General features: G+C 55.9%; 1 protein-coding gene across 1 annotated transcript in view; it reads right to left on the reverse strand.

Annotated features, from left to right (window-relative positions):
- Positions 1 to 239: 239 nt before the first annotated feature.
- The window catches only part of LOC127928793 (inactive carboxypeptidase-like protein X2), a 165,307-nt gene continuing 141,106 nt past the window's right edge, over positions 240 to 24,440 (reverse strand). The window contains exon 14 of the mRNA XM_052516145.1: positions 240 to 931. Within this exon, the coding sequence (XP_052372105.1) occupies positions 654 to 931 (278 nt within the window). The 3' untranslated portion in view covers positions 240 to 653. The remainder of the gene's footprint in view (positions 932 to 24,440) is intronic.

Consider the following 24,440-nt stretch of genomic DNA (forward strand, 5'->3'; position numbering starts at 1 on the left):
CCTGGTACTGGTACTGATACTGGTACTGTACTGGATGAGTTAGTAGAGACACATGGTAATATCCATGGTCAAAATTCATCATTTGAAATATAGACTGACACTTTCATTACCAAATAATGGCACAAAGTAAAAATTGGACATTTCGGGTTAACCGTGTATACTGTAATAACTCTTTGGTAGAGAAGTCATTGCAACAACAAAAAATACACTTATTTTACAGTAAGCACCAGAGAGCTTAATTCATGGTTGAAAGAACAGCACCTTGTTTTTAATACAGAAAAACACACCGTTATCACTCAAAATATCTCGTCTTTTTACCACCAATCTCCAATCTGCACTTCCACCAACACTCTGGATGTGGCTAAACAGAGTTCCAAAACAGAGAAAGGAGTCCCGATCAAAGAAGATGTTGGATCAGAACTCGAGAGAGAGAGAGAGAGAGAGAGAGAGAGAGAGAGAGAGAGAGAGATGTTCGAGTCTGTCTCTCATTTGCTCTCTTCACACCGAGCCTTGTCCCAGATCAGTTTGTGCTGTAAAACCCTCTGGTCATTGGCAGATTGGCAGAACAATGACCACAGGTGTTGGCAAGACAGCGCATTCAGGTGTGGGACCAGGCTACTCGTTCTCTCTAACGCTCCGTGGCGGGGGGCCCCCTATGATGTCCTCACACGTCTGTGTCGGGGGCCGGGCCTGCGTGCTTGCAGCTGCCTGACGGGTGGCCTGAGAGGCTGTCTGATGGGCTGCTTGTTGTATCTCTCCATGATCTCCTTGATGCGCGACAGGTTGGTGCGGCTGACGGTGAAGTCACAGCGGGTGGCTCCGATGTCGTAGCCCACCTCACACACCTTACTGCTGGCGCTGTAGCCCTCGGCCCTCACCGTGATGCTGTACTCTCCTGGGTTCAACAGCCTCCAGTAGTCCCCGTCCGCCGCTAGGGAGACAAAGAGAGGAGTGAGAGAGAGAGACAAAGAGAGGAGTGAGAGAGAGACAAAGAGAGGAGTGAGAGAGAGACAAAGAGAGGAGTGAGAGAGAGACGAAGACAGGAGTGAGATAGAGACAAAGAGAGGAGTGAGAGAGAGACAAAGAGAGGAGTGAGAGAGAGACAAAGAGAGACAGAGAGAGAGAGAGAGAGTGAGTGAGTGAGTGAGTGAGTGAGTGAGTGAGTGAGTGAGTGAGTGAGTGAGTGAGTGGCACCTAAATCTTCTGCATAGATTCTTATTAGAATTGGCGCGGGCACTAGAAAATTCTGCAGCACCCGGCCTCACCTAACTAGAATCCGAAGTCAAATGTCTGCTGTTTGCTGATGATCTGGTGCTTCTGTCACCAACCAAGGAGGGCCTACAGCAGCACCTAGATCTTATGCCAGATTCTGTCAGACCTGGGCCCTGACAGACCTGGGCCCTGACAGTAAATCTCAGTAAGGCAAAAAATAATGGTGTTCCAAAAAAGGTCCAGTTGCCAGGACCACAAATACAAATTCCATCTAAACACCGTTGCCCTAGAGCATCAGCGCCACAGGTAACTTCCACAAAGCTGTGAACGATCTGAGAGACAAGGCAAGAAGGGCCTTCTATGCCATCAAAAGAAACATAAATGTCAACATCCCAATTAGGATTTGGCTAAAAATACTTGAATCAGTCATAGAGCCCATTGCCCTTTACGGTTGTGAGGTCTGAGGTCTGCTCACCAACCAAGACTTCACAAAATGGGACAAACACCAAATTGAGACTCTGCACGCAGAATTCAGCAAAAAAAATATCCTCCGTGTACAACGTAGAACACCAAATAATGCATGCAGAGCAGAATTAGGCCGATACCCGCTAATTATCAAAATCCAGAAAAGAGCCGTTAAATTCTACAACCACCTAAAAGGAAGCGATTCACCAACCTCCCATAGCAAAGCCTTCACCTACAGAGAGATGAACCAACATGGTCCAAGCACACCAACCTCCCATAGCAAAGCCTTCACCTACAGAGAGATGAACCAACATGGTCCAAGCACACCAAGACAGTCGTGAAGAGGACACGACAAAACCTAGTCCCCCTCAGGAGACTGAAAAGATTTGGCTTCGGGTCCTCAGATTCTCAAAATGTATCTACAGCTGCACCATCGAGAGCATCCTGACAAATTGCATCAATGCCTGGTATGGCAACTGCTCGGCCTCCGACCACAAGGCACTACAGAGTACATCACTGCCATCCAATTGTCAAAGACTCCAGCCACACTAGTCATAGACTGTTCTCTCTGCTACCGCACGGCAAGCGATACCGGAGCGCCAAGTCTAGGTCCAAGAGGCTTCTAAAGAGCTTCCTCAATAACCCCCTGTATATAGCCTCCACATTGACTCTGTACCGGTACCCCCTGTATATAGCCTCCACATTGACTCGGTACCGGTACCCCCTGTATATAGCCTCCACATTGACTCTGTACCGGTACCCCCTGTATATAGCCTCCACATTGACTCTGTACCAGTACCCCCTATATATAGCCTCCACATTGACTCTGTACCGTAACACCCTGTATATAGCCTCCACATTGACTCTGTACCGTAACACCCTGTATATAGCCTCCACATTGACTCTCTACCGGTACCCCCTGTATATAGTCTCCACATTGACTATGTACCGGTACCCCCTGTATATAGCCTCCACATTGACTCTGTACAGGTACCCCCTGTATATAGCCTCCACATTGTACCGGTACCCCCTGTATATAGCCTCCACATTGACTCTGTACCGGTACCCCCTGTATATAGCCTCCACATTGACTCTGTACTGGTACCCCCTGTATATAGCCTCCACATTGACTCTGTACCGGTACCCCCTGTATATAGCCTCCACATTGACTCTGTACCAGTACCCCCTGTATATAGCCTCCACATTGACTCTGTACCAGTACCCCTGTATATAGCCTCCACATTGACTCTGTACCGGTACCCCTGTATATAGCCTCCACATTGACTCTGTACCGGTACCCCTGTATATAGCCTCCACATTGACTCTGTACCGGTACCCCCCTGTATATAGCCTCCACATTGACTCTGTACCAGTACCCCTGTATATAGCCTCCACATTGACTCTGTACCGGTACCCCTGTATATAGCCTCCACATTGACTCTGTACCGGTACCCCCTGTATATAGCCTCCACATTGACTCTGTACCGGTACCCCTGTATATAGCCTCCACATTGACTCTGTACCGGTACCCCCTGTATATAGCCTCCACATTGACTCTGTACCGGTACCCCCCTGTATATAGCCTCCACATTGACTCTGTACCGGTACCCCCTGTATATAGCCTCCACATTGACTCTGTACCGGTACCCCTGTATATAGCCTCCACATTGACTCTGTACCGGTACCCCTGTATATAGCCTCCACATTGACTCTGTACCGGTACCCCCTGTATATAGCCTCCACATTGACTCTGTACCGGTACCCCTGTATATAGCCTCCACATTGACTCTGTACCCAGACCCCCTGTATATAGCCTCCACATTGACTCTGTACCAGTACCCCCTGTATATAGCCTCCACATTGACTCTGTACTGGTACCCCTGTATATAGCCTCCACATTGACTCTGTACCTGTACCCCCTGTATATAGCCTCCACATTGACTCTGTACCGGTACCCCTGTATATAGCCTCCACATTGACTCTGTACCAGTACCCCTGTATATAGCCTCCACATTGACTCTGTACCAGTACCCCTGTATATAGCCTCCACATTGACTCTGTACCAGTACCCCTGTATATAGCCTCCACATTGACTCTGTACTGGTACCCTGTATATAGCCTCCACATTGACTCTGTACCGGTACCCCTGTATATAGCCTCCACATTGACTCTGTACCAGTACCCCTGTATATAGCCTCCACATTGACTCTGTACCAGTACCCCTGTATATAGCCTCCACATTGACTCTGTACCGGTACCCCCTGTATATAGCCTCCACATTGACTCTGTACCGGTACCCCCTGTATATAGCCTCCACATTGACTCTGTACCGGTACCCCCTGTATATAGCCTCCACATTGACTCTGTACCGGTACCCCCTGTATATAGCCTCCACATTGACTCTGTACCGTAACACCCTCCCTCCTGGTATAGAGGAGGGAGGGAGGGCAGAACATAGAGGAAGGAGGAAGGAGGGAGGGCAGAACATAGAGGAGGAGGGAGGGCAGAACATAGAGGAAGGAGGGAGGGCAGAACGTAGAGGAGGGAGGGAGGGCAGAACGTAGAGGAGGGAGGGAGGGCAGAACGTAGAGGAAGGAGGGAGGGCAGAACGTAGAGGAAGGAGGGAGGGCAGAACATAGAGGAGGGAGGGAGGGCAGAACATAGAGGAGGAGGGAGGGCAGAACATAGAGGAGGAGGGAGGGCAGAACATAGAGGAAGGAGGGAGGGCAGAACATAGAGGAAGGAGGGAGGGCAGAACATAGAGGAGGAGGGAGGGCAGAACATAGAGGAAGGAGGGAGGGCAGAACATAGAGGAAGGAGGGAGGGCAGAACATAGAGGAGGAGGGAGGGCAGAACATAGAGGAAGGAGGGAGGGCAGAACATAGAGGAAGGAGGGAGGGCAGAACATAGAGGAGGGAGGGCAGAACACAGAGGAAGGAGGGAGGGCAGAACATAGAGGAGGGAGGGAGGGCAGAACATAGAGGAAGGAGGGAGGGCAGAACATAGAGGAAGGAGGGAGGGCAGAACATAGAGGAAGGAGGGAGGAGGGAGGGCAGAACATAGAGGAAGGAGGGAGGAGGGAGGGCAGAACATAGAGGAAGGAGGGAGGGCAGAACATAGAGGAAGGAGGGTGGGCAGAACATAGAGGAAGGAGGGAGGGCAGAACATAGAGGAGGAGGGAGGGCAGAACATAGAGGAAGGAGGGAGGGCAGAACATAGAGGAAGGAGGAGGGCAGAACATAGAGGAAGGAGGGAGGGCAGAACATAGAGGAAGGAGGGAGGGCAGAACATAGAGGAAGGAGGGAGGGCAGAACATAGAGGAAGGAGGGAGGGCAGAACATAGAGGAAGGAGGGAGGGCAGAACATAGAGGAGGAGGGAGGGCAGAACATAGAGGAAGGAGGGAGGGCAGAACATAGAGGAAGGAGGGAGGAGGGAGGGCAGAATAGAGGAAGGAGGGAGGGCAGAACATAGAGGAGGGAGGGAGGGCAGAACATAGAGGGAGGAGGGAGGGCAGAACATAGAGGGAGGAGGGAGGGCAGAACGTAGAGGAAGGAGGAAGGAGGGAGGGCAGAACATAGAGGAAGGAGGGAGGGCAGAACATAGAGGGAGGAGGGAGGGCAGAACATAGAGGAAGGAGGAAGGAGGGAGGGCAGAACATAGAGGAAGGAGGGAGGGCAGAACATAGAGGAAGGAGGGAGGGCAGAACATAGAGGAAGGAGGGAGGGCAGAACATAGAGGAAGGAGGGAGGGCAGAACATAGAGGAGGAGGGAGGGCAGAACATAGAGGAAGGAGGGAGGGCAGAACATAGAGGAGGAGGGAGGGCAGAACATAGAGGAGGAGGGAGGGCAGAACATAGAGGAAGGAGGGAGGGCAGAACATAGAGGAGGAGGGAGGGCAGAACACAGAGGAAGGAGGGAGGGCAGAACATAGAGGAAGGAGGGAGGGCAGAACATAGAGGAAGGAGGGAGGGCAGAACATAGAGGAAGGAGGGAGGAGGGAGGGCAGAACATAGAGGGAGGAGGGAGGGCAGAACATAGAGGAAGGAGGGAGGAGGGAGGGCAGAACATAGAGGAGGGAGGGAGGGCAGAACATAGAGGAGGGAGGGAGGGCAGAACATAGAGGGAGGAGGGAGGGCAGAAGAGAGGAAGGAGGGAGGAGGGAGGGCAGAACATAGAGGGAGGAGGGAGGGCAGAACATAGAGGGAGGAGGGAGGGCAGAACGTAGAGGAAGGAGGGAGGAGGGAGGGCAGAACATAGAGGGAGGAGGGAGGGCAGAACGTAGAGGAAGGAGGGAGGAGGGAGGGCAGAACATAGAGGAGGGAGGGAGGGCAGAACATAGAGGAGGGATGGAGGGCAGAATATAGAGGAAGGAGGGAGGGCAGAACATAGAGGGAGGAGGGAGGGCAGAACATAGAGGAGGGAGGGAGGCAGAACATAGAGGAGGAGGGAGGGCAGAACATAGAGGAAGGAGGGAGGGCAGAACATAGAGGAGGAGGGAGGGCAGAACATAGAGGAAGGAGGGAGGGCAGAACATAGAGGAAGGAGGGAGGAGGGAGGGCAGAACATAGAGGAAGGAGGGAGGGCAGAACGTAGAGGAAGGAGGGAGGAGGGAGGGCAGAACATAGAGGAAGGAGGGAGGGCAGAACAGAGAGGAGGCAGGAGGAGGAGGGAGGGCAGAACATAGAGGAGGGAGGGAGGGCAGAACATAGAGGAGGGATGGAGGGCAGAACATAGAGGAAGGAGGGAGGGGCAGAACATAGAGGGAGGAGGGAGGGCAGAACATAGAGGAGGAGGGAGGGCAGAACATAGAGGAAGGAGGGAGGGCAGAACATAGAGGAGGAGGGAGGGCAGAACACAGAGGAGGAGGGAGGGCAGAACATAGAGGAAGGAGGGAGGAGGGAGGGCAGAACATAGAGGGAGGAGGGAGGGCAGAACGTAGAGGAAGGAGGGAGGAGGGAGGGCAGAACATAGAGGAGGGAGGGAGGGCAGAACAGAGGAAGGAGGGAGGAGGGAGGGCAGAACATAGAGGGAGGAGGGAGGGCAGAACGTAGAGGAAGGAGGGAGGAGGGAGGGCAGAACATAGAGGAGGGAGGGAGGGCAGAACATAGAGGAGGGAGGGAGGGCAGAATATAGAGGAAGGAGGGAGGGCAGAACATAGAGGAAGGAGGGAGGGCAGAACACAGAGGAGGAGGGAGGGCAGAACATAGAGGAAGGAGGGAGGAGGGAGGGCAGAACATAGAGGGAGGAGGGAGGGCAGAACATAGAGGAAGGAGGGAGGGCAGAACACAGAGGAGGAGGGAGGGCAGAACATAGAGGAAGGAGGGAGGGCAGAACACAGAGGAGGAGGGAGGGCAGAACATAGAGGAAGGAGGGAGGAGGGAGGGCAGAACATAGAGGGAGGAGGGAGGGCAGAACGTAGAGGAAGGAGGGAGGAGGGAGGGCAGAACATAGAGGAAGGAGGGAGGGCAGAACATAGAGGAAGGAGGGAGGGCAGAACACAGAGGAGGAGGGAGGGCAGAACATAGAGGAAGGAGGGAGGGAGGGCAGAACATAGAGGGAGGAGGGAGGGCAGAAAGGAAGGAGGGAGGAGGGAGGGCAGAACATAGAGGAAGGAGGGAGGGCAGAACATAGAGGAAGGAGGGAGGGCAGAACATAGAGGAAGGAGGGAGGGCAGAACATAGAGGAAGGAGGGAGGGCAGAACATAGAGGAAGGAGGGAGGGCAGAACATAGAGGAAGGAGGGAGGGCAGAACATAGAGGAAGGAGGGAGGGCAGAACATAGAGGAGGAGGGAGGGCAGAACATAGAGGAAGGAGGGAGGGCAGAACATAGAGGAGGAGGGAGGGCAGAACATAGAGGAGGGAGGGAGGGCAGAACATAGAGGAGGGAGGGAGGGCAGAACATAGAGGAGGAGGGAGGGCAGAACATAGAGGAGGGAGGGAGGGCAGAACACAGAGGAAGGAGGGAGGGCAGAACATAGAGGGAGGGCAGAACATAGAGGAGGGAGGGAGGGCAGAACATAGAGGAAGGAGGGAGGGCAGAACATAGAGGAAGGAGGGAGGGCAGAACATAGAGGAGGGAGGGAGGGCAGAACACAGAGGAAGGAGGGAGGGCAGAACATGGAGGAGGGAGGGCAGAACATAGAGAGGCAGAACATAGAGGAGGGAGGGGGCAGAACATAGAGGAGGAAGGAGGGAGGGCAGAACATAGAGGAAGGAGGGAGGGCAGAACATAGAGGAGGGAGGGAGGGCAGAACATAGAGGAAGGAGGGAGGGCAGAACATAGAGGGGAGGGAGGGCAGAACATAGAGGAGGGAGGGAGGGCAGAACATAGAGGAAGGAGGGAGGGCAGAACATAGAGGAGGGAGGGGGCAGAACATAGAGGAAGGAGGGAGGGCAGAACATAGAGGAAGGAGGGAGGGCAGAACATAGAGGAGGAGGGAGGGCAGAACATAGAGGGAGGGCAGAACATAGAGGAGGAGGGCAGAGGCAGAGGAAGGAGGGAGGGCAGAACACAGAGGGAGAACATAGAGGGAGGAGGGAGGGCAGAACATAGAGAGGGAGGGCAGAACATAGAGGAAGGAGGGAGGGCAGAACATAGAGGAGGGAGGGAGGGCAGAACACAGAGGAAGGAGGGAGGGCAGAACATAGAGGAAGGAGGGAGGGCAGAACATAGAGGAGGAGGGAGGGCAGAACATAGAGGAGGAGGGAGGGCAGAACATAGGAGGGAGGGCAGAACATAGAGGAAGGAGGGAGGGCAGAACATAGAGGAGGAGGGAGGGCAGAACATAGAGGGGAGGGAGGGCAGAAACACAGAGGGGAGGGAGGAGGAGGGCAGAACATAGAGGAAGGAGGGAGGGCAGAACATAGAGAAGGAGGGAGGGCAGAACATAGAGGGAGGGCAGAACATAGAGGAAGGAGGGAAGGCAGAACATAGAGGAAGGAGGGAGGGCAGAACATAGAGGAAGGAGGGAGGGCAGAACATAGAGGAAGGAGGGAGGGCAGAACATAGAGGAAGGAGGGAGGGCAGAACATAGAGGAAGGAGGGAGGGCAGAACATAGAGGAGGAGGGAGGGCAGAACATAGAGGAAGGAGGGAGGGCAGAACATAGAGGAAGGAGGGAGGGCAGAACACAGAGGAAGGAGGGAGGGCAGAACACAGAGGAAGGAGGAGGGCAGAACATAGAGGAGGAGGGAGGGCAGAACATAGAGGAAGGAGGGAGGGCAGAACACAGAGGAAGGAGGGAGGGCAGAACATAGAGGAGGGAGGGAGGGCAGAACATAGAGGAGGAGGAGGGCAGAACAGGAGGGAGGGCAGAACATAGAGGAAGGAGGGAGGGCAGAACATAGAGGAAGGAGGGAGGGCAGAACATAGAGGAAGGAGGGAGGGCAGAACATAGAGGAAGGAGGGAGGGCAGAACATAGAGGAAGGGAGGGAGGGCAGAACATAGAGGAAGGAGGGAGGGCAGAACATAGAGGAAGGAGGGAGGGCAGAACATAGAGGAGGAGGGAGGGCAGAACATAGAGGAAGGAGGGAGGGCAGAACATAGAGGAAGGAGGGAGGGCAGAACATAGAGGAGGGAGGGAGGGAGAACATAGGAGGGGAGGGCAGAACATAGAGGAAGGAGGGAGGGCAGAACATAGAGGAGGAGGGAGGGCAGAACATAGAGGAGGGAGGGAGGGCAGAACATAGAGGAGGAGGGAGGGCAGAACATAGAGGGAGGGAGGGCAGAACATAGAGGAAGGAGGGAGGGCAGAACATAGAGGAGGAGGGAGGGCAGAACATAGAGGAGGAGGGAGGGCAGAACATAGAGGAAGGAGGGAGGGCAGAACATAGAGGAGGGAGGGAGGGCAGAACATAGAGGAAGGAGGGAGGGCAGAACATAGAGGAGGAGGGAGGGCAGAACATAGAGGAAGGAGGGAGGGCAGAAATAGATAGGAGGGAGGGCAGAACATAGAGGGAGGGAGGGCAGAACATAGAGGAAGGAGGGAGGGCAGAACATAGAGGAAGGAGGGAGGGCAGAACATAGAGGAGGAGGGAGGGCAGAACATAGAGGAAGGAGGGAGGGCAGAACATAGAGGAGGAGGGAGGGCAGAACATAGAGGAGGAGGGAGGGCAGAGGGAGGAGGGAGGGCAGAACATAGAGGAAGGAGGGAGGGCAGAACATAGAGGAAGGAGGAGGGCAGAACATAGAGGAGGAGGGAGGGAGGGCAGAACATAGAGGAAGGAGGGAGGGCAGAACATAGAGGAAGGAGCAGAACATAGAGGAGGGAGGGCAGAACATAGAGGAGGAGGGAGGGCAGAACATAGAGGAAGGAGGGAGGGCAGAACATAGAGGAGGAGGGAGGGCAGAACATAGAGGAGGGGAGGGCAGAACATAGAGGAGGGAGGAGGGCAGAACATAGAGGGAAGGAGGAGGGCAGAACATAGAGGAAGGAGGGAGGGCAGAACATAGGAGGGAGGGCAGAACATAGAGGGGAGGGAGGGCAGAACATAGAGGAAGGAGGGAGGGCAGAACATAGAGAAGGAGGGAGGGCAGAACATAGAGGAAGGAGGGAGGGCAGAACATAGAGGAGGGAGGGAGGGCAGAACATAGAGGAAGGAGGGAGGGGCAGAACATAGAGGAGGGAGGGAGGGCAGAACATAGGAGGGAGGGCAGAACATAGAGGAGGGAGGGCAGAACATAGAGGAAGGAGGGAGGGCAGAACATAGAGGAGGAGGGAGGGCAGAACATAGAGGAAGGAGGGAGGGCAGAACATAGAGGAGGAGGGAGGGCAGAACATAGAGGAAGGAGGGAGGGCAGAACATAGAGGAGGAGGGAGGGCAGAACATAGAGGAGGAGGGAGGGCAGAACATAGAGGAAGGAGGGAGGGCAGAACATAGAGGAAGGAGGGAGGGCAGAACATAGAGGAAGGAGGGAGGAGAGGAGGGGGAGGGCAGAACATAGAGGAGGAGGGAGGGCAGAACATAGAGGAGGAGGGAGGGAGGAGGAGGAGGGAGGGCAGAACATAGAGGAGGAGGGAGGGCAGAACATAGAGGAAGGAGGGAGGGCAGAACATAGAGGAAGGAGGGAGGGCAGAACATAGAGGAAGGAGGGAGGGCAGAACATAGAGGAGGGGAGGGCAGAACATAGAGGGAGGGCAGAACATAGAGGAGGAGGGAGGGCAGAACATAGAGGAAGGAGGGAGGGCAGAACATAGAGGAGGAGGGAGGGCAGAACATAGAGGAAGAGGGAGGAGGGAGGGCAGAACATAGAGGAAGGAGGGAGGGGCAGAACATAGAGGGGAGGGAGGGCAGAACATAGAGGAAGGAGGGAGGGCAGAACATAGAGGAGGGGAGGGAGGGCAGAACATAGAGGAAGGAGGGAGGGCAGAACATAGAGGAGGAGGGAGGGCAGAATAGATAGGAGGAGGGCAGAACATAGAGGGGAGGGCAGAACATAGAGGAGGAGGGAGGGCAGAACATAGAGGAAGGAGGGAGGGCAGAACATAGAGGAAGGAGGAGGGCAGAACATAGAGGAAGGAGGGAGGGCAGAACATAGAGGAGGAGGGAGGGCAGAACATAGAGGAGGAGGGAGGGCAGAACATAGAGGAAGGAGGGAGGGCAGAACATAGAGGAGGAGGGAGGGCAGAACATAGAGGAGGAGGGCAGAACATAGAGGAGGGGAGGGCAGAACATAGAGGAAGGAGGGAGGGCAGAACATAGAGGAGGAGGGAGGGCAGAACATAGGGAGGAGGGGGCAGAACATAGAGGAAGGAGGGAGGGCAGAACATAGAGGAAGGAGGGAGGGCAGAACAGGAGGGAGGGCAGAACATAGAGGAGGAGGGAGGGCAGAACATAGAGGAAGGAGGGAGGGCAGAACATAGAGGAAGGAGGGAGGGCAGAACATAGAGGAGGAGGGAGGGCAGAACATAGAGGAAGGAGGGAGGGCAGAACATAGAGGAAGGAGGGAGGGCAGAACATAGAGGAAGGAGGGAGGGCAGAACATAGAGGAAGGGCAGAACATAGAGGAGGGAGGGAGGGCAGAACATAGAGGAAGGAGGGAGGGCAGAGGGCAGAACATAGAGGGAGGGCAGGGAGGAAGGAGGGAGGGCAGAACATAGAGGAGGGAGGGAGGGCAGAACATAGAGGAAGGAGGGAGGGCAGAACATAGAGGAAGGAGGGAGGGCAGAACATAGAGGAAGGAGGGAGGGCAGAACATAGAGGAAGGAGGGAGGGCAGAACATAGAGGAGGGAGGGAGGGCAGAACATAGAGGAAGGAGGGAGGGCAGAACATAGAGGGAGGAACATAGAGGAAGGAGGGAGGGCAGAACATAGAGGAGGAGGGGAGGGCAGAACATAGAGGAAGGAGGGAGGGCAGAACATAGAGGAGGAGGGAGGGCAGAACATAGAGGAGGAGGGAGGGCAGAACATAGAGGAGGAGGGAGGGCAGAACATAGAGAGGAGGGAGGGCAGAACATAGAGGAAGGAGGGAGGGCAGAACATAGAGGAAGGAGGGAGGGCAGAACATAGAGGAGGGAGGGAGGGCAGAACATAGAGGAGGAGGGAGGGCAGAACATAGAGGAAGGAGGGAGGGCAGAACATAGAGGAGGAGGGAGAGGGCAGGAGGGAGGAGGGGGCAGAACATAGAGAGGAAGGGAGGGAGGGCAGAACATAGAGGAAGGAGGGAGGGCAGAACATAGCAGAACATAGAGGAGGAGGGGAGGGCAGAACATAGAGGAGGAGGGAGGGCAGAACATAGAGGAGGAGGGAGGGCAGAACATAGAGGAGGAGGGAGGGCAGAACATAGAGGAAGGAGGGAGGGCAGAACATAGAGGAAGGAGGGAGGGCAGAACATAGAGGAGGAGGGAGGGCAGAACATAGAGGAGGAGGGAGGGCAGAACATAGAGGAAGGAGGGAGGGCAGAACATAGAGGAAGGAGGGAGGGCAGAACATAGAGGAAGGAGGGAGGGCAGAACATAGAGGAGGAGGGAGGGCAGAACATAGAGGGAGGGAGGAGGGCAGAACACAGAGGAAGGAGGGAGGGCAGAACATAGAGGAAGGAGGAGGGCAGAACATAGAGGAAGGAGGGAGGGCAGAACATAGAGGAAGGAGGGAGGGCAGAACATAGAGGGGAGGGAGGGCAGAACATAGAGGAAGGAGGGAGGGCAGAACATAGAGGAAGGAGGGAGGGCAGAACATAGAGGAGGAGGGAGGGAGGGCAGAACATAGAGGAGGGAGGGAGGGCAGAACATAGAGGAAGGAGGGAGGGCAGAACATAGAGGAAGGAGGGAGGGCAGAACATAGAGGAAGGAGGGAGGGCAGAACATAGAGGAAGGAGGGAGGAGGAGGAGGGCAGAACATAGAGGAGGAGGGAGGGCAGAACACAGAGGAAGGAGGGAGGGCAGAACATAGAGGAAGGAGGGAGGGCAGAACATAGAGGAGGAGGAGGGCAGAACATAGAGGAGGAGGGAGGGCAGAACATAGAGGAGGAAGGAGGGAGGGCAGAACATAGAGGAGGAGGGAGGGCAGAACATAGAGGAAGGAGGGAGGGCAGAACATAGAGGAAGGAGGGAGGGCAGAACATAGAGGAGGAGGGAGGGCAGAACATAGAGGAAGGAGGGAGGGCAGAACATAGAGGTAGGAGGGAGGGCAGAACATAGAGGAAGGAGGGAGGGCAGAACATAGAGGAGGGAGAACATAGAGGAGGGAGGGCAGAACATAGAGGAAGGAGGGAGGGCAGAACGTAGAGGAAGGAGGGAGGGCAGAACATAGAGGAGGAGGGAGGGCAGAACATAGAGGGAGGGCAGAACATAGAGGAGGGAGGGAGGGCAGAACATAGAGGAGGGAGGGAGGGCAGAACATAGAGGAAGGAGGGAGGGCAGAACATAGAGGAGGGAGGGAGGGCAGAACATAGAGGAGGAGGGAGGGCAGAACATAGAGGAAGGAGGGAGGGCAGAACATAGAGGAAGGAGGGAGGGCAGAACATAGAGGACGGAGGGAGGGCAGAACATAGAGGAGGGAGGGAGGGCAGAACATAGAGGAGGAGGGCAGAACATAGAGGAAGGAGGGAGGGCAGAACACATAGAGGAAGGAGGGAGGGCAGAACATAGAGGAGGACATAGGGCAGAACATAGAGGAAGGAGGGAGGGCAGAACATAGAGGAAGGAGGGAGGGCAGAACATAGAGGAGGAGGGAGGGCAGAACATAGAGGAAGGAGGGAGGGCAGAACATAGGAGGAGGGCAGAACATAGAGAAGGAGGGAGGGCAGAACATAGAGGAGGCAGGAGGGAGGGGCAGAACATAGAGGAAGGAGGGAGGGCAGAACATAGAGGAAGGAGGGAGGGCAGAACATAGAGGAGGGAGGGAGGGCAGAACATAGAGGAGGGAGGAGGGCAGAACATAGAGGAGGGAGGGAGGGCAGAACATAGAGGAAGGAGGGAGGGCAGAACATAGAGGAAGGAGGGAGGGCAGAACATAGAGGAGGAGGGAGGAGAGGAAGGGCAGAACATAGAGGAGGAGGGAGGGCAGAACATAGAGCAGAACATAGAGGAAGGAGGGAGGGCAGAACATAGAGGAGGAGGGAGGGCAGAACATAGAGGAAGGAGGGAGGGCAGAACATAGAGGAAGGAGGAGGGCAGAACATAGAGGAAGGAGGGAGGGCAGAACATAGAGGAAGGAGGGAGGGCAGAACATAGAGGAGGGAGGGAGGGCAGAACATAGAGGAAGGAGGGAGGGCAGAACATAGAGGAAGGAGGGAGGGCAGAACATAGAGGAGGGCAGGAGGGGAGGGCAGAACATAGAGGAGGGCAGAACATAGAGGAAGGAGGGAGGGCAGAACATAGAGGAAGGAGGGAGGGCAGGGAGGGAGGGCAGAACATAGAGGAAGGAGGGAGGGCAGAACATAGAGGAAGGAGGAGGGCAGAACATAGAGGAAGGAGGGAGGGCAGAACATAGAGGAAGGAGGGAGGGCAGAACATAGAGGAAGGAGGGAGGGAACATAGAGGAAGGGGCAGAACATAGAGGAAGGAGGGAGGGCAGAACATAGAGGAAGGAGGAGGGCAGAACATAGAGGAGGAGGGAGGGCAGAACATAGAGGAGGAGGGAGGGCAGAACATAGAGGAAGGAGGGAGGGCAGAACATAGAGGAAGGAGGGAGGGCAGAACATAGAGGAGGAGGGAGGGCAGAACATAGAGGAAGGAGGGAGGGCAGAACATAGAGGAAGGAGGGAGGGCAGAACATAGAGGGAGGAGGGAGGGCAGAACATAGAGGAGGGAGGGAGGGCAGAACATAGAGGAAGGAGGGAGGGCAGAACATAGAGGAAGGAGGGAGGGCAGAACATAGAGGAAGGAGGGAGGGCAGAACATAGAGGAGGAGGGAGGGCAGAACATAGGAGGGAGGGAACATAGAGGAGGGAGGGCAGAACATAGAGGAGGAGGGAGGGCAGAACATAGAGGAAGGAGGGAGGGCAGAACATAGAGGAGGAGGGAGGGCAGAACATAGAGGAAGGAGGGAGGGCAGGAGGGGAGGGCAGAACATAGAGGAGGAGGGAGGGCAGAACATAGAGGAGGAGGGAGGGCAGAACATAGAGGAAGGAGGGAGGGCAGAACATAGAGGAAGGAGGGAGGGCAGAACATAGAGGAGGGAGGGAGGGCAGAACATAGAGGAAGGAGGGAGGGCAGAACATAGAGGAGGGAGGGAGGGCAGAACATAGAGGAGGAGGGAGGGCAGAACATAGAGGAAGGAGGGAGGGCAGAACATAGAGGAAGGAGGGAGGGCAGAACATAGAGGAGGAGGGAGGGCAGAACATAGAGGGAGGGCAGAACATAGAGGAAGGAGGGAGGGCAGAACATAGAGGAGGGAGGGAGGGCAGAACATAGAGGAAGGAGGGAGGGCAGAACATAGAGGAAGGAGGGAGGGCAGAACATAGAGGAGGAGGGAGGGCAGAACATAGAGGAAGGAGGGAGGGCAGAACATAGAGGAAGGAGGGAGGGCAGAACATAGAGGAAGGAGGGAGGGCAGAACATAGAGGAAGGAGGGAGGGCAGAACATAGAGGAAGGAGGGAGGGCAGAACATAGAGGAGGGAGGGAGGGCAGAACATAGAGGAGGAGGGAGGGCAGAACATAGAGGAGGAGGGAGGGCAGAACATAGAGGAGGAGGGAGGGCAGAACATAGAGGAAGGAGGGAGGGCAGAACATAGAGGAAGGAGGGAGGGCAGAACATAGAGGAAGGAGGGAGGGCAGAACATAGAGGAAGGAGGGAGGGCAGAACATAGAGGAGGGAGGGAGGGCAGAACATAGAGGAGGGAGGGAGGGCAGAACATAGAGGAAGGAGGGAGGGCAGAACATAGAGGAAGGAGGGAGGGCAGAACATAGAGGAGGGAGGGAGGGCAGAACATAGAGGGGGAGGGGCAGAACATAGAGGAAGGAGGGAGGGCAGAACATAGAGGAAGGAGGGAGGGCAGAACATAGAGGAGGGAGGGAGGGCAGAACATAGAGGAGGGAGGGAGGGCAGAACACAGAGAGGAGGGAGGGCAGAACATAGAGGAAGGAGGAGGGCAGAACATAGAGGAAGGAGGGAGGGCAGAACATAGAGGAGGGAGGGAGGGCAGAACATAGAGGAAGGAGGGAGGGCAGAACATAGAGGAAGGAGGGAGGGCAGAACATAGAGGAGGGAGGGAGGGCAGAACATAGAGGAGGGAGGGAGGGCAGAACATAGAGGAGGAGGGCAGAACATAGAGGAAGGAGGGAGGGCAGAACATAGAGGAAGGAGGGAGGGCAGAACATAGAGGAAGGAGGGAGGGCAGAACATAGAGGAAGGAGGGAGGGCAGAACATAGAGGAGGAGGGAGGGCAGAACATAGAGGAAGGAGGGAGGCAGAACATAGAGGAAGGGCAGAACATAGAGGAAGGAGGGAGGGCAGAACATAGAGGAAGGAGGGAGGGCAGAACATAGAGGAAGGAGGGAGGGCAGAACATAGAGGAAGGAGGGAGGGCAGAACATAGAGGAGGAGGGAGGGCAGAACATAGAGGAGGAGGGAGGGCAGAACATAGAGGAGGAGGAGAGGGCAGAACATAGAGGAAGGAGGGAGGGCAGAACATAGAGGAAGGAGGGAGGGCAGAACATAGAGGAGGGAGGGAGGGCAGAACATAGAGGAAGGAGGGAGGGCAGAACATAGAGGAGGGAGGGAGGGCAGAACATAGAGGAGGGAGGGAGGGCAGAACATAGAGGAGGAGGGAGGGCAGAACATAGAGGAGGGAGGGAGGGCAGAACATAGAGGAGGAGGGAGGGCAGAACATAGAGGAGGAGGGAGGGCAGAACATAGAGGAAGGAGGGAGGGCAGAACATAGAGGAAGGAGGGAGGGCAGAACATAGAGGAAGGAGGGAGGGCAGAACATAGAGGAAGGAGGGAGGGCAGAACATAGAGAGGAGGGAGGGCAGAACATAGAGGAGGGAGGGAGGGCAGAACATAGAGGAAGGAGGGAGGGCAGAACATAGAGGAAGGAGGGAGGGCAGAACATAGAGGAGGGAGGGAGGGCAGAACATAGAGGGAGGAGGGAGGGCAGAACATAGAGGAGGAGGGAGGGAGGGCAGAACATAGAGGAAGGAGGGAGGGCAGAACATAGAGGAAGGAGGGAGGGCAGAACATAGAGGAGGAGGGAGGGCAGAACATAGAGGGAGGAGGGAGGGCAGAACATAGAGGAAGGAGGGAGGGCAGAACATAGAGGAAGGAGGGAGGGCAGAACATAGAGGAAGGAGGGAGGGCAGAACATAGAGGAGGAGGGAGGGCAGAACATAGAGGAAGGAGGGAGGGCAGAACATAGAGGAAGGAGGGAGGGCAGAACATAGAGGAGGAGGGAGGGCAGAACATAGAGGAGGGAGGGAGGGCAGAACATAGAGGAAGGAGGGAGGGCAGAACATAGAGGAAGGAGGGAGGGCAGAACATAGAGGAGGGAGGGGAGGGCAGAACATAGAGGAGGAGGAGGGCAGAACATAGAGGAGGAGGGAGGGCAGAACATAGAGGAAGGAGGGAGGGCAGAACATAGAGGAAGGAGGGAGGGCAGAACATAGAGGAGGAGGGAGGGCAGAACATAGAGGAGGAGGGAGGCAGAACAGAGAGGAAGGAGGGAGGGCAGAACATAGAGGAGGAGGGAGGGCAGAACATAGAGGAAGGAGGGAGGGCAGAACATAGAGGAAGGAGGGAGGGCAGAACATAGAGGAAGGAGGGAGGGCAGAACATAGAGGAGGAGGGAGGGCAGAACATAGAGGAGGAGGGAGGGCAGAACATAGAGGAGGGAGGGAGGGCAGAACATAGGAGGGAGGGCAGAACATAGAGGAAGGAGGGAGGGCAGAACATAGAGGAAGGAGGGAGGGCAGAACATAGAGGAAGGAGGGAGGGCAGAACATAGAGGAAGGAGGGAGGGCAGAACATAGAGGAAGGAGGGAGGGCAGAACATAGAGGAAGGAGGGAGGGCAGAACATAGAGGAGGAGGGAGGGCAGAACATAGAGGAGGAGGGAGGGCAGAACATAGAGGAGGAGGGAGGGCAGAACATAGAGGAAGGAGGGAGGGCAGAACATAGAGAGGAGGGAGGGCAGAACATAGATAGGAGGGAGGGCAGAACATAGAGGAAGGAGGGAGGGCAGAACATAGAGGAGGAGGGAGGGCAGAACATAGAGGAAGGAGGGAGGGCAGAACATAGAGGAGGGAGGGATGGCAGAACATAGAGGAGGAGGGAGGGCAGAACATAGAGGAGGGAGGGAGGGCAGAACATAGAGGAGGAGGGAGGGCAGAACATAGAGGAGGAGGGAGGGCAGAACATAGAGGAAGGAGGGAGGGCAGAACATAGAGGAAGGAGGGAGGGCAGAACATAGAGGAAGGAGGGAGGGCAGAACATAGAGGAAGGAGGGAGGGCAGAACATAGAGGAAGGAGGGAGGGCAGAACATAGAGGAAGGAGGGAGGGCAGAACATAGAGGAAGGAGGGAGGGCAGAACATAGAGGAAGGAGGGAGGGCAGAACATAGAGGAAGGAGGGAGGGCAGAACATAGAGGAAGGAGGGAGGGCAGAACATAGAGGAGGAGGGAGGGCAGAACATAGAGGAAGGAGGGAGGGCAGAACATAGAGGAGGAGGGAGGGCAGAACATAGAGGAAGGAGGGAGGGCAGAACATAGAGGAAGGAGGGAGGGCAGAACATAGAGGAAGGAGGGAGGGCAGAACATAGAGGAAGGAGGGAGGGCAGAACATAGAGGAAGGAGGGAGGGCAGAACATAGAGGAAGGAGGGAGGGCAGAACATAGAGGAGGGAGGGCAGAACATAGAGGAGGAGGGAGGGCAGAACATAGAGGAAGGAGGGAGGGCAGAACATAGAGGAGGAGGGAGGGCAGAACATAGAGGAAGGAGGGAGGGCAGAACATAGAGGAGGAGGGAGGGCAGAACATAGAGGAAGGAGGGAGGGCAGAACATAGAGGAAGGAGGGAGGGCAGAACATAGAGGAAGGAGGGAGGGCAGAACATAGAGGAAGGAGGGAGGGCAGAACATAGAGGAAGGAGGGAGGGCAGAACATAGAGGAAGGAGGGAGGGCAGAACATAGAGGAGGAGGGAGGGCAGAACATAGAGGAAGGAGGGAGGGCAGAACATAGAGGAAGGAGGGAGGGCAGAACATAGAGGAAGGAGGGAGGGCAGAACATAGAGGAAGGAGGGAGGGCAGAACATAGAGGAAGGAGGGAGGGCAGAACATAGAGGAAGGAGGGAGGGCAGAACATAGAGGAAGGAGGGAGGGCAGAACATAGAGGAGGGCAGGAGGGGCAGAACATAGAGGAAGGAGGGAGGGCAGAACATAGAGGAAGGAGGGAGGGCAGAACATAGAGGAGGAGGGAGGGCAGAACATAGAGGAGGAGGGAGGGCAGAACATAGAGGAGGAGGGAGGGCAGAACATAGAGGAAGGAGGGAGGGCAGAACATAGAGGAGGGAGGGCAGAACATAGAGGGAGGGCAGAACATAGAGGAAGGAGGGAGGGCAGAACATAGAGGAAGGAGGGAGGGCAGAACATAGAGGAAGGAGGGAGGGCAGAACATAGAGGAAGGAGGGAGGGCAGAACATAGAGGAAGGAGGGAGGGCAGAACATAGAGGAGGAGGGAGGGCAGAACATAGAGGAAGGAGGGAGGGCAGAACATAGAGGAAGGAGGGAGGGCAGAACATAGAGGAGGAGGGAGGGCAGAACATAGAGGAAGGAGGGAGGGCAGAACATAGAGGAAGGAGGGAGGGCAGAACATAGAGGAAGGAGGAGGGCAGGAGGGCAGAACATAGAGGAAGGAGGGAGGGCAGAACATAGAGGAAGGAGGGAGGGCAGAACATAGAGGAGGAGGGAGGGCAGAACATAGAGGAAGGGGGGCAGGAAGGAGAGGAAGGAGGGAGGGCAGAACATAGAGGAAGGAGGGAGGGCAGAACATAGAGGAAGGAGGGAGGGCAGAACATAGAGGAAGGAGGGAGGGCAGAACATAGAGGAAGGGAGGGAGGGCAGAACATAGAGGAAGGAGGGAGGGCAGAACATAGAGGAAGGAGGGAGGGCAGAACATAGAGGAAGGAGGGAGGGCAGAACATAGAGGAAGGAGGGAGGGCAGAACATAGAGGAAGGAGGGAGGGCAGAACATAGAGGAAGGAGGGAGGGCAGAACATAGAGGAAGGAGGGAGGGCAGAACACAGAGGAAGGAGGGAGGGCAGAACATAGAGGAAGGAGGGAGGGCAGAACATAGAGGAAGGAGGGAGGGCAGAACATAGAGGAAGGAGGGAGGGCAGAACATAGAGGAAGGAGGGAGGGCAGAACATAGAGGAAGGAGGGAGGGCAGAACATAGAGGAAGGAGGGAGGGCAGAACATAGAGGAAGGAGGGAGGGCAGAACATAGAGGAGGAGGAGGGAGGGCAGAACATAGAGGAAGGAGGGAGGGCAGAACATAGAGGAAGGAGGGAGGGCAGAACATAGAGGAGGAGGGAGGGCAGAACATAGAGGAGGAGGGAGGGCAGAACATAGAGGAAGGAGGGAGGGCAGAACATAGAGGAAGGGCAGAACATAGAGGAAGGAGGGAGGGCAGAACATAGAGGAAGGAGGGAGGGCAGAACATAGAGGAAGGAGGGAGGGCAGAACATAGAGGAAGGAGGGAGGGCAGAACATAGAGGAAGGGCAGAACATAGAGGAAGGGCAGAACATAGAGGAAGGAGGGAGGGCAGAACATAGAGGAAGGAGGGAGGGCAGAACATAGAGGAAGGAGGGAGGGCAGAACATAGAGGAAGGAGGGAGGGCAGAACATAGAGGAGGGAGGGAGGGCAGAACATAGAGGAGGGGGGGAGGGCAGAACATAGAGGAGGAAGGGCAGAACATAGAGGAAGGAGGGAGGGCAGAACATAGAGGAAGGAGGGAGGGCAGAACATAGAGGAGGAGGGAGGGCAGAACATAGAGGAAGGAGGGAGGGCAGAACATAGAGGAGGGAGGGAGGGCAGAACATAGAGGAAGGAGGGAGGGCAGAACATAGAGGAAGGAGAACATAGAGGAGGAGGGAGGGCAGAACATAGAGGAGGGAGGAGGGAGGGCAGAACATAGAGGAAGGAGGGAGGGCAGAACATAGAGGAGGAGGGAGGGCAGAACATAGAGGAAGGAGGGAGGGCAGAACATAGAGGAGGAGGGAGGGCAGAACATAGAGGAAGGAGGAAGGGAGGGGAGGGCAGAACATAGAGGAAGGAGGGAGGGCAGAACATAGAGGGAGGAGGGAGGGCAGAACATAGAGGAGGAGGGAGGGCAGAACATAGAGGAAGGAGGGAGGGCAGAACATAGAGGAAGGAGGGAGGGCAGAACATAGAGGAAGGAGGGAGGGCAGAACATAGAGGAGGAGGGAGGGCAGAACATAGAGGAGGAGGGAGGGCAGAACATAGAGGAAGGAGGGAAGGCAGAACATAGAGGAGGAGGGAGGGCAGAACATAGAGGAAGGAGGGAGGGCAGAACATAGAGGAAGGAGGGAGGGCAGAACATAGAGGAAGGAAGGCAGAACATAGAGGAGGAGGGAGGGCAGAACATAGAGGAAGGAGGGAGGGCAGAACATAGAGGAGGAGGGAGGGCAGAACATAGAGGAGGGAGGGAGGGCAGAACATAGAGGAAGGAGGGAGGGCAGAACATAGAGGAGGAGGGAGGAGGGCAGAACATAGAGGAAGGAGGGAGGGCAGAACATAGAGGAAGGAGGGAGGGCAGAACATAGAGGAGGAGGGAGGGCAGAACATAGAGGAAGGAGGGAGGGCAGAACATAGAGGAAGGAGGGAGGGCAGAACATAGAGGAGGAGGGAGGGCAGAACATAGAGGAGGAGGGAGGGCAGAACATAGAGGAAGGAGGGAGGGCAGAACATAGAGGAAGGAGGGAGGGCAGAACATAGAGGAGGAGGGAGGGCAGAACATAGAGGAAGGAGGGAGGGCAGAACATAGAGGAGGAGGGAGGGCAGAACATAGAGGAGGAGGGAGGGCAGAACATAGAGGAAGGAGGGAGGGCAGAACATAGAGGAGGGAGGGAGGGCAGAACATAGAGGAGGGAGGGCAGAACATAGAGGAAGGAGGGAGGGCAGAACATAGAGGAAGGAGGGAGGGCAGAACATAGAGGAAGGAGGGAGGGCAGAACATAGAGGAAGGGCAGAACATAGAGGAAGGCAGAACATAGAGGAAGGAGGGAGGGCAGAACATAGGGAGGGCAGAACATAGAGGAGGAGGGAGGGCAGAACATAGAGGAAGGAGGGAGGGCAGAACATAGAGGAAGGAGGGAGGGCAGAACATAGAGGAGGGAGGGAGGGCAGAACATAGAGGAGGGAGGGAGGGCAGAACATAGAGGAGGAGGGAGGGCAGAACATAGAGGAAGGAGGGAGGGCAGAACATAGAGGAGGGAGGGCAGAACATAGAGGAAGGAGGGAGGGCAGAACACATCCAGGAGGGGAGGGCAGAACATAGAGGAAGGAGGGAGGGCAGAACATAGAGGAAGGAGGGAGGGCAGAACATAGAGGAGGGAGGGAGGGCAGAACATAGAGGACAGGAGGGACCTCCAGAACTAGAGGAGGAGGTCTCCAGAACATAGAGGAGGAGGGAGGGCAGAACATAGAGGAGGGAGGGCAGAACATAGAGGAAGGAGGGTCTCCAGAACATAGAGGAGGAAGGGCAGAACATAGAGGGGAGGGCAGAACATAGAGGAAGGGCAGTGTCATAGAGGAAGGGCAGAACATAGAGGAAGGAGGGAGGGCAGAACATAGAGGAGGGAGGGAGGGCAGAACATAGAGGTCTCCAGGAGGGAGGGCAGAACATAGAGGAGGGAGTCTCCAGAACATAGAGGAGGGAGGGCAGAACATAGAGGAAGGAGGGAGGGCAGAACATAGAGGAAGGAGGGAGGGCAGAACATAGAGGAAGGAGGGAGGGCAGAACATAGAGGAAGGGGGGGAGGGCAGAACATAGAGGAAGGAGGGAGGGCAGAACATAGAGGAAGGAGGGAGGGCAGAACATAGAGGAGGGAGGGAGGGCAGAACATAGAGGAGGAGGGAGGGCAGAACATAGTCTCCAGGAGGGAGGGCAGAACATAGAGGAGGAGGGAGGGCAGAACATAGAGGAGGGAGGGAGGGCAGAACATAGAGGAAGGAGGGAGGGCAGAACATAGAGGGAGGAGGGAGGGCAGAACATAGAGGAGGGAGGGAGGGCAGTCTCATAGAGGAGGAGGGAGGGCAGAAACATAGTCTCCAGTCTCCTGGGGCAGAACATAGAGGAGGGAGGGAGGGCAGAACATAGTCTCCAGGAGGGTCTCCAGTCTAGAGTCTCCAGGTCTCCAGAACATAGAGTCTCTCCAGTCTCCTGTCTCCAGAACATAGAGGAAGGAGGGAGGGCAGAACATCCAGAGGAAGGAGGGTCTCCAGTCATAGAGGAAGGAGGGAGGTCAGAACTCAGAGGAAGGAGGGAGGGCAGTCTAGAGGAAGGAGGGTCTCCAGTCTCCAGGTCTCCTGTCTCCTGTCTCCACTAAGCATGACATTGTGTTTTACCTCCAGAACATAGAGGTCTCCTGTCTCCAGAACCTAGAGGTCTCCAGGAGGGAGTCTCCAGAACATAGTCTCCTGGAGGGCCATAGAGGAGGAGGGAGGGCAGAACATAGTCTTTTGGGAGGGAGGGCAGTCTCCTGGAAGGAGGTCTCCAGAACATAGTCCTGTCTCCTCCCTCCTGGGAGGGTCTCCTGGCAGAACATAGAGGAAGGAGGGAGTCTCCTGTCTCCAGTCTCCTGGGCAGAACATAGAGGAGGGAGGGAGGGCAGAACATAGAGGTCTCCAGTCTCCAGTCTAGAGTCTCCTGAGGGGAGGGAGGTCTCCAGTCTAGAGGAGGAGGGAGGTCAGAACATAGAGGCAAGACATTGTGGAAGGCCTCCAGAACATAGAGGGGTCTCCTGTGAGTCTCCTGTCTCCTGTCTCCTGTCTCCAGAACATAGAGTCTCCAAGGAGGGTCTCCAGAACTGTCTAGAGGAGTCTCCTGGCAGAACATAGAGCATGAAGGAGGGAGGGCAGAACATAGAGGTCTCCTGTCTCCAGTCTCATAGAGGAAGGAGGGAGTCTCAGTCTCCAGTCTCCAGTCTCCTGAGGAGAGGAGGGAGGGCAGTCTCATAGTCTCCAGTCTCCATGACATTAGTCTCCTGGAGGAGGGAGGGCAGAACTAGAGGAGGAGGGTCTCCAGTCATAGAGGAGGAGGGTCTCCAGTCTCCTGGAGGGAGGGTCTCCAGAACATAGAGGAGGAG

This window comes from Oncorhynchus keta, unplaced genomic scaffold (assembly GCF_023373465.1).
Source record: "Oncorhynchus keta strain PuntledgeMale-10-30-2019 unplaced genomic scaffold, Oket_V2 Un_scaffold_3992_pilon_pilon, whole genome shotgun sequence".
NCBI lineage: Eukaryota > Metazoa > Chordata > Actinopteri > Salmoniformes > Salmonidae > Oncorhynchus > Oncorhynchus keta.